The following is a 12,066-nucleotide window of genomic DNA, read 5'->3' on the forward strand; positions in this document are numbered from 1 at the left end:
GAGTGAGTGTGTGAGTGAGTGAGTGAGTGAGTGAGTGAGTGCGTGTGAGAGAGCGAGAGAGAGAGAGAGTGTGTGTGTGTGTGTTGATGAGTTACTAAAGCTGCACTGGACAAATGCAGAGACATTGTAAGGATGACGAGACGACTGCTAGTATCTCACAGCTCTCATATGGAGGCTGTATAGGGATGGAGATCTAGTCCAGCCTGAAAAATGCAGTTTTCAGTGATTTGGGCTAAAGAAACATATAAAGAAAAAAAATCAATAATTCAACAATAATGTTATTTTGGAAATAATCTATAAGAATGCGAAGCATTTGTCGTTTAGGGTTAGTCTGTAGTCATTATAAATGGCCTTTATTCAGTGTGTGTCACTGTCATCTTCTAACTGAAGTGAGCTGGAGGAATAAAGTGATTTACACACATCAGCAGAACATGAAGCTCGCCGCTGATGATGATCCGCTCAGATCTAAAGGGAGAGATTACACTGACAAACTGGCAATATAAGGTGGAAATTGTGTAATTCTGTGTATAGTTTTCTTCTTGCGTTCCCTGATTCTGTTCTACACAGATGATTAGAAACGACCTCCTTTGACCTCCTTATTGTCTCCCTGCTTCTTCCTCTTTACTGATATTAATTATTTATGATGCATTACTGTATTACATCTATGAGGAAGGTTGTGAAGTGCCAGCATTTGCAGACGGAACACAGGGAATAATGGAGGAGCTGGTATAGATGATATAGACACGTGTTTGTAATGGTGCCGCAGTCTGTCATGAGACCTGGAAGGAGGCGTGAAACTCTGCCGCGATGCTTATTTAATGCACATTTACGTTTCCAATGACGGCTCTGGGTTCAGCGCATGCATGCACTCAAATCCTGTCTGGAGAAAGAAACACAATCCTCTGTGGATGGCTTTCTTTTGACTCCCTTCAGGTGTGACTTCAGTAAATTTCATAAATGCAATAGAGACTGATTGACCACATGGCCTAACCCTAACAACGTAGAGCAGGATCGTAGCACATTACACAAGAATGAAAAACAGGGCCTTAAATCAGACTCCACAGACTAAACCTGCAGCTCAAATGTGCTGAAACAACATGCTGTTATTCATTTCACACGCGAACAAGGTGTTTATAGACCGTTATACCATGGTCTCTCTGAATACTTGGTTCTGGTTGGCTGGCAGGTATGCATTAAAACCCTTTTATTAGTCCTTACGTGAAACAAAATCTCAATCAGCATTTTTGTCTTGTTTTCCAGAATAAATAAGTTAATTAAAAAAATCCTGAAAACAATATACATTTACTTGATAACATGTTTTCAGAGGATATATCATGACGTTTATTTGTCTTGCCCACTGGCAAATAGTTTTTAAGAAATGTTTTGTGGAAAAAAAATACAGATGAAGAAAATCAAGTTTTGTACTATACACAGTGAAAATAAACCAGTTCAACCCTAACCATATGCTTCAGAATATGATAATCATGGATTAATGTCATTATAATGAATGAATAAGGTTTTCTTCACGCCGTGTTGTGTTCTAGATTGATCTGTATGCTCAAAGCGACCTGAAGAAAGGCCTGCAGCTCTTCGGGACTGAAGGAAACATCGGCCTGACCAACGCCTGGAGCATCGTCCAAACCGATGTACGTCACTGCATTTCTGTCTGTAGTTATGATTATTTCCCAAGAACCAGAGGTGTAGCACTGTAAGATATGATTGAGTGTCTTGAAGGAAGGACATGTGACGATGGTGTGTGCGTGTTTGTGTGTCTCTGTGTGTGTCTGTCTGTCTGTCTGTGTGTGTGTGTGTGTGTGTGTGTGTGTGTGTGTCTGTCTGTGTGTCTGTCTCTGTCTGGGTGTGTGTGTGTGTGTGTGTCTCTGTGTGTGTCTGTCTGTCTGTGTGTGCGTGTGTGTGTGTGTCTGTCTGTGTGTCTGTGTGTGTGTGGAGACGTTCTACGCATAGAGACGCGGCCGAGAGCAGAACCGGACCAAACACACCTGCATCTCTGCTTCTTCATCGCGGTAGCCATCACTCACAACCTTTTGCTCACACATTGCTATTTGCAACATGATTTTATAATCCAGATCAACTGAAAGAATGAAAATGGCTCTTTGTGAATATTTAATGGATGGTTTCTTTTTTTTCTGTTTTGTCCATTTGTGAAGAAAATATAGCAATTTTAAAGAGGGACACCAGTAACTAATGTCATAATTTTATATTTGTATAATTTCATTAATACGTATGAAATGAATAACCGCTGTTTATATTTATTCAGAGCAAATTCTCAATAGATTTAAAAGGTAAGATATTTAGATCACATTTTTGTATATATGACTTATTTGACATCTTTAAAGCAAAAAGTACTAAAACAGACATTTTAGTTGAGCAAATGAAGTACTTGCAGTATGTAGAAAGCAGCAGAAGTCTGTTCAGCAGAGCCGATTCAGTAAAAGAGCAAAAGCACAGTTTTTAACGTTATTGCATCGACTGTGGCCTGAAGAACTGATGTCTGTGCCACAACACAGAATACAACACCCACACAAACTGATCCACCACAAACTCACGGTCGAGTCTCAAATATCTTCATTTTGAACACTATTTGTATAGTTTTATCATTTTGAACCCAACAAGCTTCTTTTTATGAAATATGTTGCTTGAAAATGATGGAAGCGTTTAGCTGAATTCAATTTGAGATGAAAAATGTAAAATGCCAATGTATTCCTGTATTTGAATTTACATTTCCTAACCCTATGGGAAATAATGGGAATAAATATGTACTAAATTTGGATGAATCAAATTCATTTGTGATTTGCATTTCCAACACTACTGCTAACATTAAATATAAAACTGAATGTGTTACGATAGATTTCATTTGTGAACGCAGTAAGGACAGCTAAACTGTTGTTCAAATGCATTTACACTCATAATTGAAGTGGCTTTTCATGAATATTTCAGGAAGAATGTAACAGAATTCAGTGATTTAGAGAACCCAGCGTGACTTGTCAATCACTGCATCAAGGCGGAGCTTCGTTTACTTACAGTCAGAATATTTACAGTCACAAGCTGCCATTTGTGAATTAAGGTTTCAGGACAGACGTCTCGTCTCGTTCAGGACTGCTTCTGCCGGGTCTGCGGCCAGTCGACAAACATCAGAGTCACAATAATTCACTGCATGGACAAACAGATTCATTCTCCTCCGTTTACTTTTTCCTGGTGATTCTGTCTCTGGCATACAAATAACACCCAATGATCCTCTTTAAAAATGTATTATAATCAGTTTATTTTCAGAAAATCTAACCTGATCATAATGATGAAACAAAGTGAAAGAGGTCGTGAACATACCTGGAAAACTCTTTCAGAAGGACTCCAGTGGAGATGAAGCTTCATTCTTTCAGGATCATCAAATGAATAAAGAGCTATCAGTCAATGACAAATGCATGAGGTTAAGCATCTACTTATAAAAGCACCTCTCTAATCACTAAATCAGCTAATGAGGTTTAGAACTCAGACAGACGCATCTTTATGTTTGGATCAACAGAACTGGGAGAGTTGGATGTTTGTGTTTGTTAACAGTGGAATATCCTAAAGGTGTTTAGATGATCACAATTCATGACTACTGACTAATAAAATGAAGCCCAGGTACCTTTTCTTGCTGAAGGTGTGCGTGTTCTCATTCACACTGGAATCAGGATGGAGCTGTTTCTTGCAGATAATCGTGTCCACTTCGTTCATGAATCCTCAATACAGCTCTGAAGAAGAAGAGCGGTCCTCAGGGTTAGGGCTAGCGCCAAATACATAATCAGATTACTCCTTCAAGTAACTGTGAAGTAATGCATTACTTTTAAATTTACAAGAAAATATCAGTTACTTTCTTAAATAAGTAATGCAAGATATGTTTTCCCATTTATTCACTGACAGCTCTCCTGTCTCTGTGTTGAGAGAAATTGGGAGTGACTGAGACTTATTCATTACATTTTTTTATATGAATGGGCCTTTACAGCTGCCAAAAATATAATGTTTTTGGTTTTGTTTTTCTGTTATGAAAATTAAATAAGCAAGCCCAGCTCAGGTGTAAGAAAGTAACGCAATGCATTACTCTCCACAGAAAGTAACCAAGTAACACAATTTGTTAGTTTTTTATGCAGTAACGCAGTACTGTAATGCATTAACTATCCTGCATAAACGTATACCAGAACATCAGCAGCCATGATTAACAAACTGAACGTTATAATAGCTTCTTGAGCAACGATGCAGGTTATAAATATTTTCAATGTTATAATGAGGTTCATGTATTTACCTGGTCTGAAGCTCACTGATCTATATATATATATATATATATAGTGTTTGTTCTCTATTATAGATCAGTGGTATGATGGCAGGAATCAGAGGTTTTGTGCCTCATCTTGCTTGACAGAACAGCAGTCCATCATCATACTCATGGCTGGTCCGTGCTGAACCGAAGACATTTCCCAGATCTTTCCCAAGACCATCACGATTTCCAAAGTGTTCAACGCTCTGGGTCAAAATAACTAACAGAAGTTATCACTGCAGGTATTTCATGGAGGTTGGTTGTGTTCTGCAGGATGATGATGAGGAGAGTGATCTTCTTTCACATTCATAGACCACAAACACAAAGAGAGAGAGACAGCGGTCTGCAGAGGAGCAGAAACCATGGCAGCAGCACGTCTAATTACTGAATGCCTTGACATTACACTAGATCTGTTTCTCAACCCTGCTCCTGGAGAAACGCCAACAGCACACATTTCCCTAATGATTCTTCCCAATTAAACACACCTGATTCAGCTCCTCTGCTCCTTATTAGAGACCTGAGGGTCCTGAGGGGCCACAGGACAGAAACACAAAACCTGAACTAGATTCCCGATCCAAGTGTAACTCATCTGCTTCCTCAAACATGATGAAACACACACTCAAACTCTCTCATCACTTATTAATTCAATCTGTCAGTTTAGCTTGTTTTGAACCTGAACATCCTGACAAACCGGGACTGAAGTGTCCATCTGTAGATAGCAAATAAATGATGGCGAGAAGGCCTCACATAAAAATAAATAAATAAAAATAAAATAAAAGTGCACAATAAAAAAATCTGGATTACAGTGAAATTACAGGCCTTTCCTGTTTGGATTTTACACTGTTGCCATGACGAGACCACTTTAATTCACACAGAACACATTTTGACAAAAACATTTACTTAAATCAATGGCTGATCCTATGGTTTAATAATCACAAAATAAAGTTTTATTAACTTAAATCACAAGAGCTGGCATTAAGCACAATAAGTTGTTTAATGCATTAATGACTTGTATATTCCTATGATTATATCAGATGGATCAGGACAGATGTGATGATCAGATGGCTTTCGGCTGAACCGTCTAATAATCAATATTTCATGTCCATTTATTTATTAATGAAGTAAGCAGTCATGTATTATGCAGGATAATGCACAGTGCGGCTCTGATTTGAGCTCTTATATCAGCCTGTCTGGGTTTATCGCACATTAGCGCTGCACAGGAGAGGAGATAATACGACTGAATTCATCTCTTCTGTATGTAATGTGCTGCTTTTATTAAAAGACCACACACACACACACACTAGATAAAACACAACGGGCACAAAATACTGAAGGAAACTTTATTAAAATAAATGACCAAACAGAGAGACACCACAATGACAAACGCTTCACTAAAACTATTGCGGATCAGTGCTGGCAGAATCAGATTCGGCTCCTCCATCCAGCAGACAGTGATCTTCACCTCGATGCTCACAGGACAAGCACATGAAGAAGAGGTGAGCACGGCTGTGCATGCGTGAGCGTGAGACTGAACACACACACACACACGCTCTGATGTATGTATAGTTATGTACAGATGCGTGGCGCTCACGGTTAGTGGATCCGCGTCAGCTCCTCCACGATTTTAATAACCTCGTCCACCGTCGCCTCGCGCTTCATCCCGCTGCCGTCATCGATCTACAACACGAACACATGAACGTGAAGACAGATGAAGCTTACACACGTGCACTCAAGTATTCAGGAAAGCATTTGAGATGCTCAACCTGCATCTGTGTGGAAATAAAGCATCGTATGCATCACAACTCATATTAGAGGGGTATTTTGGTAACACTTTACTTGAAGGGGTGTGCATAAGACTGACATGACACCTTCATAATCATGACATGACACATGTCATGAATATGAAGGAGGTTTTATGCATGTTTATGACAACTGTCATTAAGTGTCATTCGCTCAGTTATGTCATTTTTAATGCAAATATGACATTATTTGACTTAACCCTAACCCTACCCTTACCCCTAACCACAGCCCATAACAAAGACATCTCAAACAATGTCATCTTTGCATTAGAAATGACATAACTGAGCGAATGACACTTAATGACAGTTGTCATAAATATGCATAAAAACCTTCATATTCATGACATGTGTCATGTCATGATTATGAAGGTGTCATGTCATGATTATGAAGGTGTCATGTCAGTCTTATGCACACCCCTTCAAGTAAAGTGTAACCGGTATTTTTATTAAAACAGCTGTTTTGTTTAAATAATCTTTTCAATTAAAATCATAATCCTTTGGTGAACGCATCTTTAGCTCCGTGTCTCCCAGCCCTGTTTCTGGAGGCGTCTGAATCCAGTGACCGCATCACTTCCTGTCACCTGACACGCCTTCATCTGATGGATTTATGAGCAGCGCAGATGTACTGCTGTGTTTAAGTCCTGGACGTTCATTATTATGGCGTCAGGTGTGTTTAAGTCGCTCGGTTAGAGCATTATAGACATGTATCTTTTAACTCTACTTCTATGAAATGAGGAATTAAGTGCACATGTCATGTATTTGCTTTGTTTTTATTTATATTAACTGACACATATTCTGCATATTGAATCATTAGGCCTATATATTATTGCCTATAGGTGACTCTCAAACTCAAATCCAGAGTTTCCCCATCCATAACTCATAAACACCATCTTTACCACTATGACATGGAACACACCTATGATATCCCACAATCCTTTATGTGCGATTAAGCTAAGCTGAATGAACAAAAATGGCAGTTGGCAGTCAGTTTGCGTACAGATGCTGTTTTTTGCCCTTTTAAAAAAAAAAAAAACTTTTAATGTCTATAGTGAGAAATCAGTATTGTGGTAATGATTCAATAATCGCCTGATGTTCCACTTTTGGACAAAACCATTTTAAACTCTTCCTAATCAAACACGCCTGATTGAGACGGGTCAAGATGAGCCCAGACGCATCCGGTCAGCGCCGCTTTAACTACACATCACCGTATAATACGATGCGCGAGTCGTGAGCGCAAGCATTCATCAGGAGCGATTGTTTACATCATCAGAGTAGCCATGAATGAAGCAGCAGGAAAGCAGTGATGCGAGGAGATCACCTGCAGTGTGCTGACCACCTCCTGCATCTTAGCTCGACCCAGATCCAAGAAGCTCTCGATCAGATCTCCGTCAATGAATCCTGTGGCCTGCTCAGTCTTGCGCTCGGTGTGGAAGGACCTCCAGGTGGCACTAGTCAAGGACTTCAACAGGTCAGAAAAGAGTGTTAAATCACACACACAAGCACACGTCTCTGACCGCTGCTGAAGGATATAAGCTGTGCTCGATCTTGCCGACGCTCTTGATGACCTTGTTGAGTCGGTTCTGTAGATCCAGCAGTAAACTGTACCAGCCCTCCGACAGCGACGTCACCAAACCTCAAACACAGAGCAAACGCACATTTACACACACAACCAACATCACAGTAATGATATGAAGGTAGAGTTTAATTCTCTGGAAATCCTACAAATGAAAGCTGCTTTAGATTCTTCAGAATGAGTCTGATATGAGTGCAGAAGCGGCTCCACACCTCAAGCCTGACAAACCGCTCTTAAATCACGATGTATTCCTCTTCTGGAGACGTCTGTAAATCAGTCCTCACAGACACACCCAGACACTTCCCATCTGTGCTCATGTCAGCACGAGGCAGGCACATTAGTAACGTCCCGATCTCACGGCTGTGACTCTAAAAGTGTTTGAGGTACAGCAGAGTGAAGGGAGAAGCAGCTCACCGATCATGCCGTTGACTGTGCCAAACAGCACCGAGCCCTGTGTCGGCGTCGAGCTCTCGCCCAGATTCTGCAGCACCAGAGATCCGTGTGAAAACACGTTGACAAACTCTCCCAGGTGGAACAGACCCACCTCCTGCAGGTGCTGCCGCTCCTCGTCTGTAGTCGCCGCGCTGGAGGACACACGCAACCCAACAATCATTCACTGCCCTTAAGGTGCATCACATCAATCAGTGAAGAAAACAGGCCCTTTATCTGTTATCAACAGTGCAGTGATACACGAAGCACAGCTTCAGAGGTCACGCTCAAGCCAAGCAGCTTTCTGCTTTGAAACTCCAGTTACCAACCGGAAGTGAAATCTGTCATCCTCATGCGAAACTCATTATCGCTGGATTCCTACTGAGCTATGATTTCACTGATCCTTCAGACGCCCAGTCCTTCCTCCAGCAACCTGCCAGTCACATGAAACAATCCTCGATCCATTACCTGTCCTTCTGGCAGACGAACAGGTTGAAAGCGTTCTCCGCTCCGAGGAAGTTGTCATCATCCAGGATTTCTACAGCACTCATCCAGTTGGGATTGAAATCACGAGCAATCTAATGGAAGAAAAACAGCGAGATTAAATTAAGAACTGCTCTCTTACAACTAGAAACGACGCATGAATCCCAGAATTCCCGGCGGCAGCCGTCACCTCCTCGAAGCTGCCCTCCATGGGTTTATAGGCCAGCAGCAGCACGGAGCGCATCAGGTCGCCCACCAGGATGAAGTCACCTTTAGTCTTCAGATACAGGGCCATGATGTTATTATAGTGATTACACTCCGTCCTCAGCTCTTTCTCTGCCGTCCACTCGTACAGACGCACCTGTCGAGACACAGACGTCAGCGCCGCACAGGAAACCCATTACACTGAACAGCATGATGGGAGGAAACTCACGGTGCTGTTGATGCTGGCTAGCAGTTTACCATTAAACTCCACCATGGAGTAAACCGCACCTTTAACCTCCTTCTCTGCCACCGTCTGCAGTTTGCCTGGAAACACAGAAAACCAGAAACACCCCATGATTCAACACACACACGTATGTGGAACATCAAGTAGTTTTATTTTATTGTGAAATGGTCAAAGCTTGAAGAGACTTCTTAAGGCCGAAGTATGTTTGAGTTCTGAAACGAGCGCTAGACGTGTGCACACAGCTGTGCTAATGATGATGACGAAATCTGCATCACACAAACTGGATGCATACATGTAAAAACCAAAGTAAACTCTGGACTTTATTCATAACTGAAAAAGACACAATATTTGAAGAAACACTTTCTACCTTGAGCAACATTTAATAACTGTGGAAAATAATCAGGGGTGTGTCTGACGGTTACCATCTGTATAGTGAAAGACGATGATGCGGCCCTGTTTAGGCTCCGCCTCCTCCGGATACACCATCGCCGTGCCGACAATAAAGTAGATGGCAGGATCTCTGCCCAGCTTACAGGACACCATACTTAGTGCATACTCGTTCTGCAGGAACTGATGCGCATGCAGCACTGCAGAGAGAGAGAGAGGTCAGACGTCACGCCTGCACACACACTCCAGCTGACAGCGCTCACACTTACCCTCAAACGTGTGCTGATCCACCACCAGCAGACTGTGCACCTCCACCTCCTCTCCAAACGACGTCTCGTGAGGAGAAGTGCTGCTGGGAAACAGCTTACTGGAGCTGACGCTGCTGGAGAGCGCCTGAGCGAGCACACACACACACACACACACACACACACACACATCTCAGTGCATCTGCTTCATGAGGAGGAAGCAGAAGTGTTTAACACAGACAGACACACACACACACACACACATCTCAGTGCATCTGCTTCACGAGGAAGCAGAAGTGTTTAATACAGACACACACACACACACACACCTCAGTACATCTGCTTCATGAGGAGGAAGCTGAAGTGTTTAACACAGACACACTCACACACAGACACACTCTCTCACACTCACACACACACACTCGTACATCTCAGTGCATCTGCTTCATGAGGAAGCTGACGTGTTTAACACAGACACACTAACTCACACACATACACTCACACACATACACACATCTCAGTGCATCTGCTTCATGAGGAAGCTGAAGTGTTTAACACAGACACACACACACATACATACACTCTCTCACACACACACACACACACACACACACACACAGACACACTCTCACTCACACACACAGACAGACACACACACACACTCACATACACACACACACAGACACACACACACTCACACACCTGTGTGCTGGCGCTGGGTCGCACGGCTGCTGTTGTCCCGCTGGTGTCCTGCATTTCTACTCTACTGGACAAAACTCCGAAACACTGAGACACCTCCTGATAGCAGATCCGCCTGCAACGACACACACGAGCACTGAAGCACACACAGCACTGGAGCGACTGAGTCTGCTGATTAATCACTAAATATTCATGCTTCAGATGGCAATAGCCAATTTTGGTTTTATTTGGCCTTTACAATGTGTCATTACTAAGTGGAGGTTTAACCCTCAGAGAGCCACTAAATAAAACTGATGGGCTGTGAGTGCCCAGAGTCACCTTCTTACGCTCACTCAAAACCCCTGCACAGAACGACACACGCCACATCAGACACTTCCTGTGGGATCGGTTCTTGAAAATTAAGAGGTTAGGGTGTGAATCTGAATTCAACTAGAATTTTGCAACAGAACATATACATGTATTACTTCATTCAATCTCTGTAGTATTTCTTACCTGAATAAAAAGAGTTAGATCTGCCTGAAAAAGTTGAACCACTGTTTATTTTACACTGTTTATTTTCTACTGTATTTATTTGTGCTATTGCTTGTAATTTACTTGTAATTTTATTACTGACTGTTTACTTGTCTTTAATGATGTTTGAGTTAAATCAGTTTTTGCAGTGGTATCAAAATTAGAATCTAGAATTGTGAAATTTCAATGGGTAACTAAAATGCTGGTATTACACAAGGTTACATGGATCAAAAACACCAAAAACAATAACTTTTTTTGGTGGCAGGGCCAGTGGAAAATTTTGGCAGGGCAAGAAAAACTGTAATCACTGTAGAAAAAAATCCTGCTACACACATTTTACTCCTTAGAATAATGAATGCTAATGAATCATTCACAAGACCAGAAACATGCTAATAAAGTAAACAGTCCATTAGATTTCATGTTGACTATCCTCCCCAAAGGAACCGTGAGAGTGTGTGTGTGTGTGTGTGCGCGCATGTGTGAGAGTGAGTGAGTTTGTGTGTGTGTGTGTGTGTGAGTAAGTGAGAGTGTGTGTGTGTGTGTGTGTGAGAGAGGGAGTGAGTGAGTGAGTGAGTGTGAGAGTGAGTGAGTGAGCGAGTGTGAGAGTGAGTGAGTGAGCGTGTGAGAGTGTGTGTGTGAGCGAGTGAGTGTGTGTGAGAGGGAGCGAGTGAGTGAGTGTGAGAGTGAGTGAGTGAGCGTGTGAGAGTGTGTGTGTGTGTGTGCGAGTGAGTGTGTGTGTGTGTGTGTGTGAGCGAGTGAGAGTGAGTGAGTGAGCGAGAGAGTGAGTGAGTGAGCGTGAGAGTATGTGTGTGTGTGTGTGTGTGTGTGAGTGAGTGTGTGTGAGAGTGTGTGTGTGAGTGTGTGTGTGTGAGGTGTGAGAGTGTGTGAGAGGGAGCGAGTGAGTGAGTGTGAGTGAGTGAGTGAGCGTGTGAGAGTGTGTGTGTGTGTGAGCGAGTGAGTGTGTGTGTGTGTGTGTGAGCGAGTGAGAGTGAGTGAGTGAGTGAGCGAGAGAGCGAGTGAGCGTGAGAGTATGTGTGTGTGTGTGTGTGAGTGAGTGTGTGTGAGAGGGAGCGAGTGAGTGAGTGTGAGAGTGAGTGAGTGAGCGTGTGAGAGTGTGTGTGTGTGTGAGCGAGTGAGTGTGTGTGTGTGTGTGTGAGCGAGTGAGGGTGAGTGAGGGAGCG

General features: G+C 42.4%; 2 protein-coding genes across 2 annotated transcripts in view; one reads left to right on the forward strand and one right to left on the reverse strand.

Moving 5' to 3' along the window:
* The window catches only part of LOC107599754 (tetraspanin-4-like), a 25,104-nt gene extending 23,346 nt beyond the window's left edge, over nucleotides 1-1,758 (forward strand). Inside the window, exon 4 of the mRNA XM_016291434.1 lies at nucleotides 1,545-1,758. Within this exon, the coding sequence (XP_016146920.1) occupies nucleotides 1,545-1,712 (168 nt within the window). The 3' untranslated portion in view covers nucleotides 1,713-1,758. The remainder of the gene's footprint in view (nucleotides 1-1,544) is intronic.
* Nucleotides 1,759-5,638: 3,880 nt separating this feature from the next.
* Nucleotides 5,639-12,066, reverse strand: part of LOC107599771 (DNA damage-binding protein 1-like) — a gene marked incomplete at its 5' end in the record, with an annotated part of 19,965 nt that continues 13,537 nt past the window's right edge. Inside the window, 11 exons of the mRNA XM_016291463.1 lie at nucleotides 5,639-5,989; nucleotides 7,430-7,570; nucleotides 7,617-7,744; nucleotides 8,099-8,268; nucleotides 8,582-8,691; nucleotides 8,787-8,957; nucleotides 9,030-9,124; nucleotides 9,467-9,631; nucleotides 9,701-9,824; nucleotides 10,379-10,600; nucleotides 10,667-10,716. Of these exons, the coding sequence (XP_016146949.1) occupies nucleotides 5,906-5,989; nucleotides 7,430-7,570; nucleotides 7,617-7,744; nucleotides 8,099-8,268; nucleotides 8,582-8,691; nucleotides 8,787-8,957; nucleotides 9,030-9,124; nucleotides 9,467-9,631; nucleotides 9,701-9,824; nucleotides 10,379-10,600; nucleotides 10,667-10,716 (1,460 nt within the window). The remainder of the gene's footprint in view (nucleotides 5,990-7,429; nucleotides 7,571-7,616; nucleotides 7,745-8,098; nucleotides 8,269-8,581; nucleotides 8,692-8,786; nucleotides 8,958-9,029; nucleotides 9,125-9,466; nucleotides 9,632-9,700; nucleotides 9,825-10,378; nucleotides 10,601-10,666; nucleotides 10,717-12,066) is intronic.

Source organism: Sinocyclocheilus grahami, unplaced genomic scaffold (genome assembly GCF_001515645.1).
Source record: "Sinocyclocheilus grahami isolate Dianchi unplaced genomic scaffold, SAMN03320097.WGS_v1.1 scaffold271.1, whole genome shotgun sequence".
Classification (NCBI taxonomy): Eukaryota; Metazoa; Chordata; class Actinopteri; order Cypriniformes; family Cyprinidae; genus Sinocyclocheilus; species Sinocyclocheilus grahami.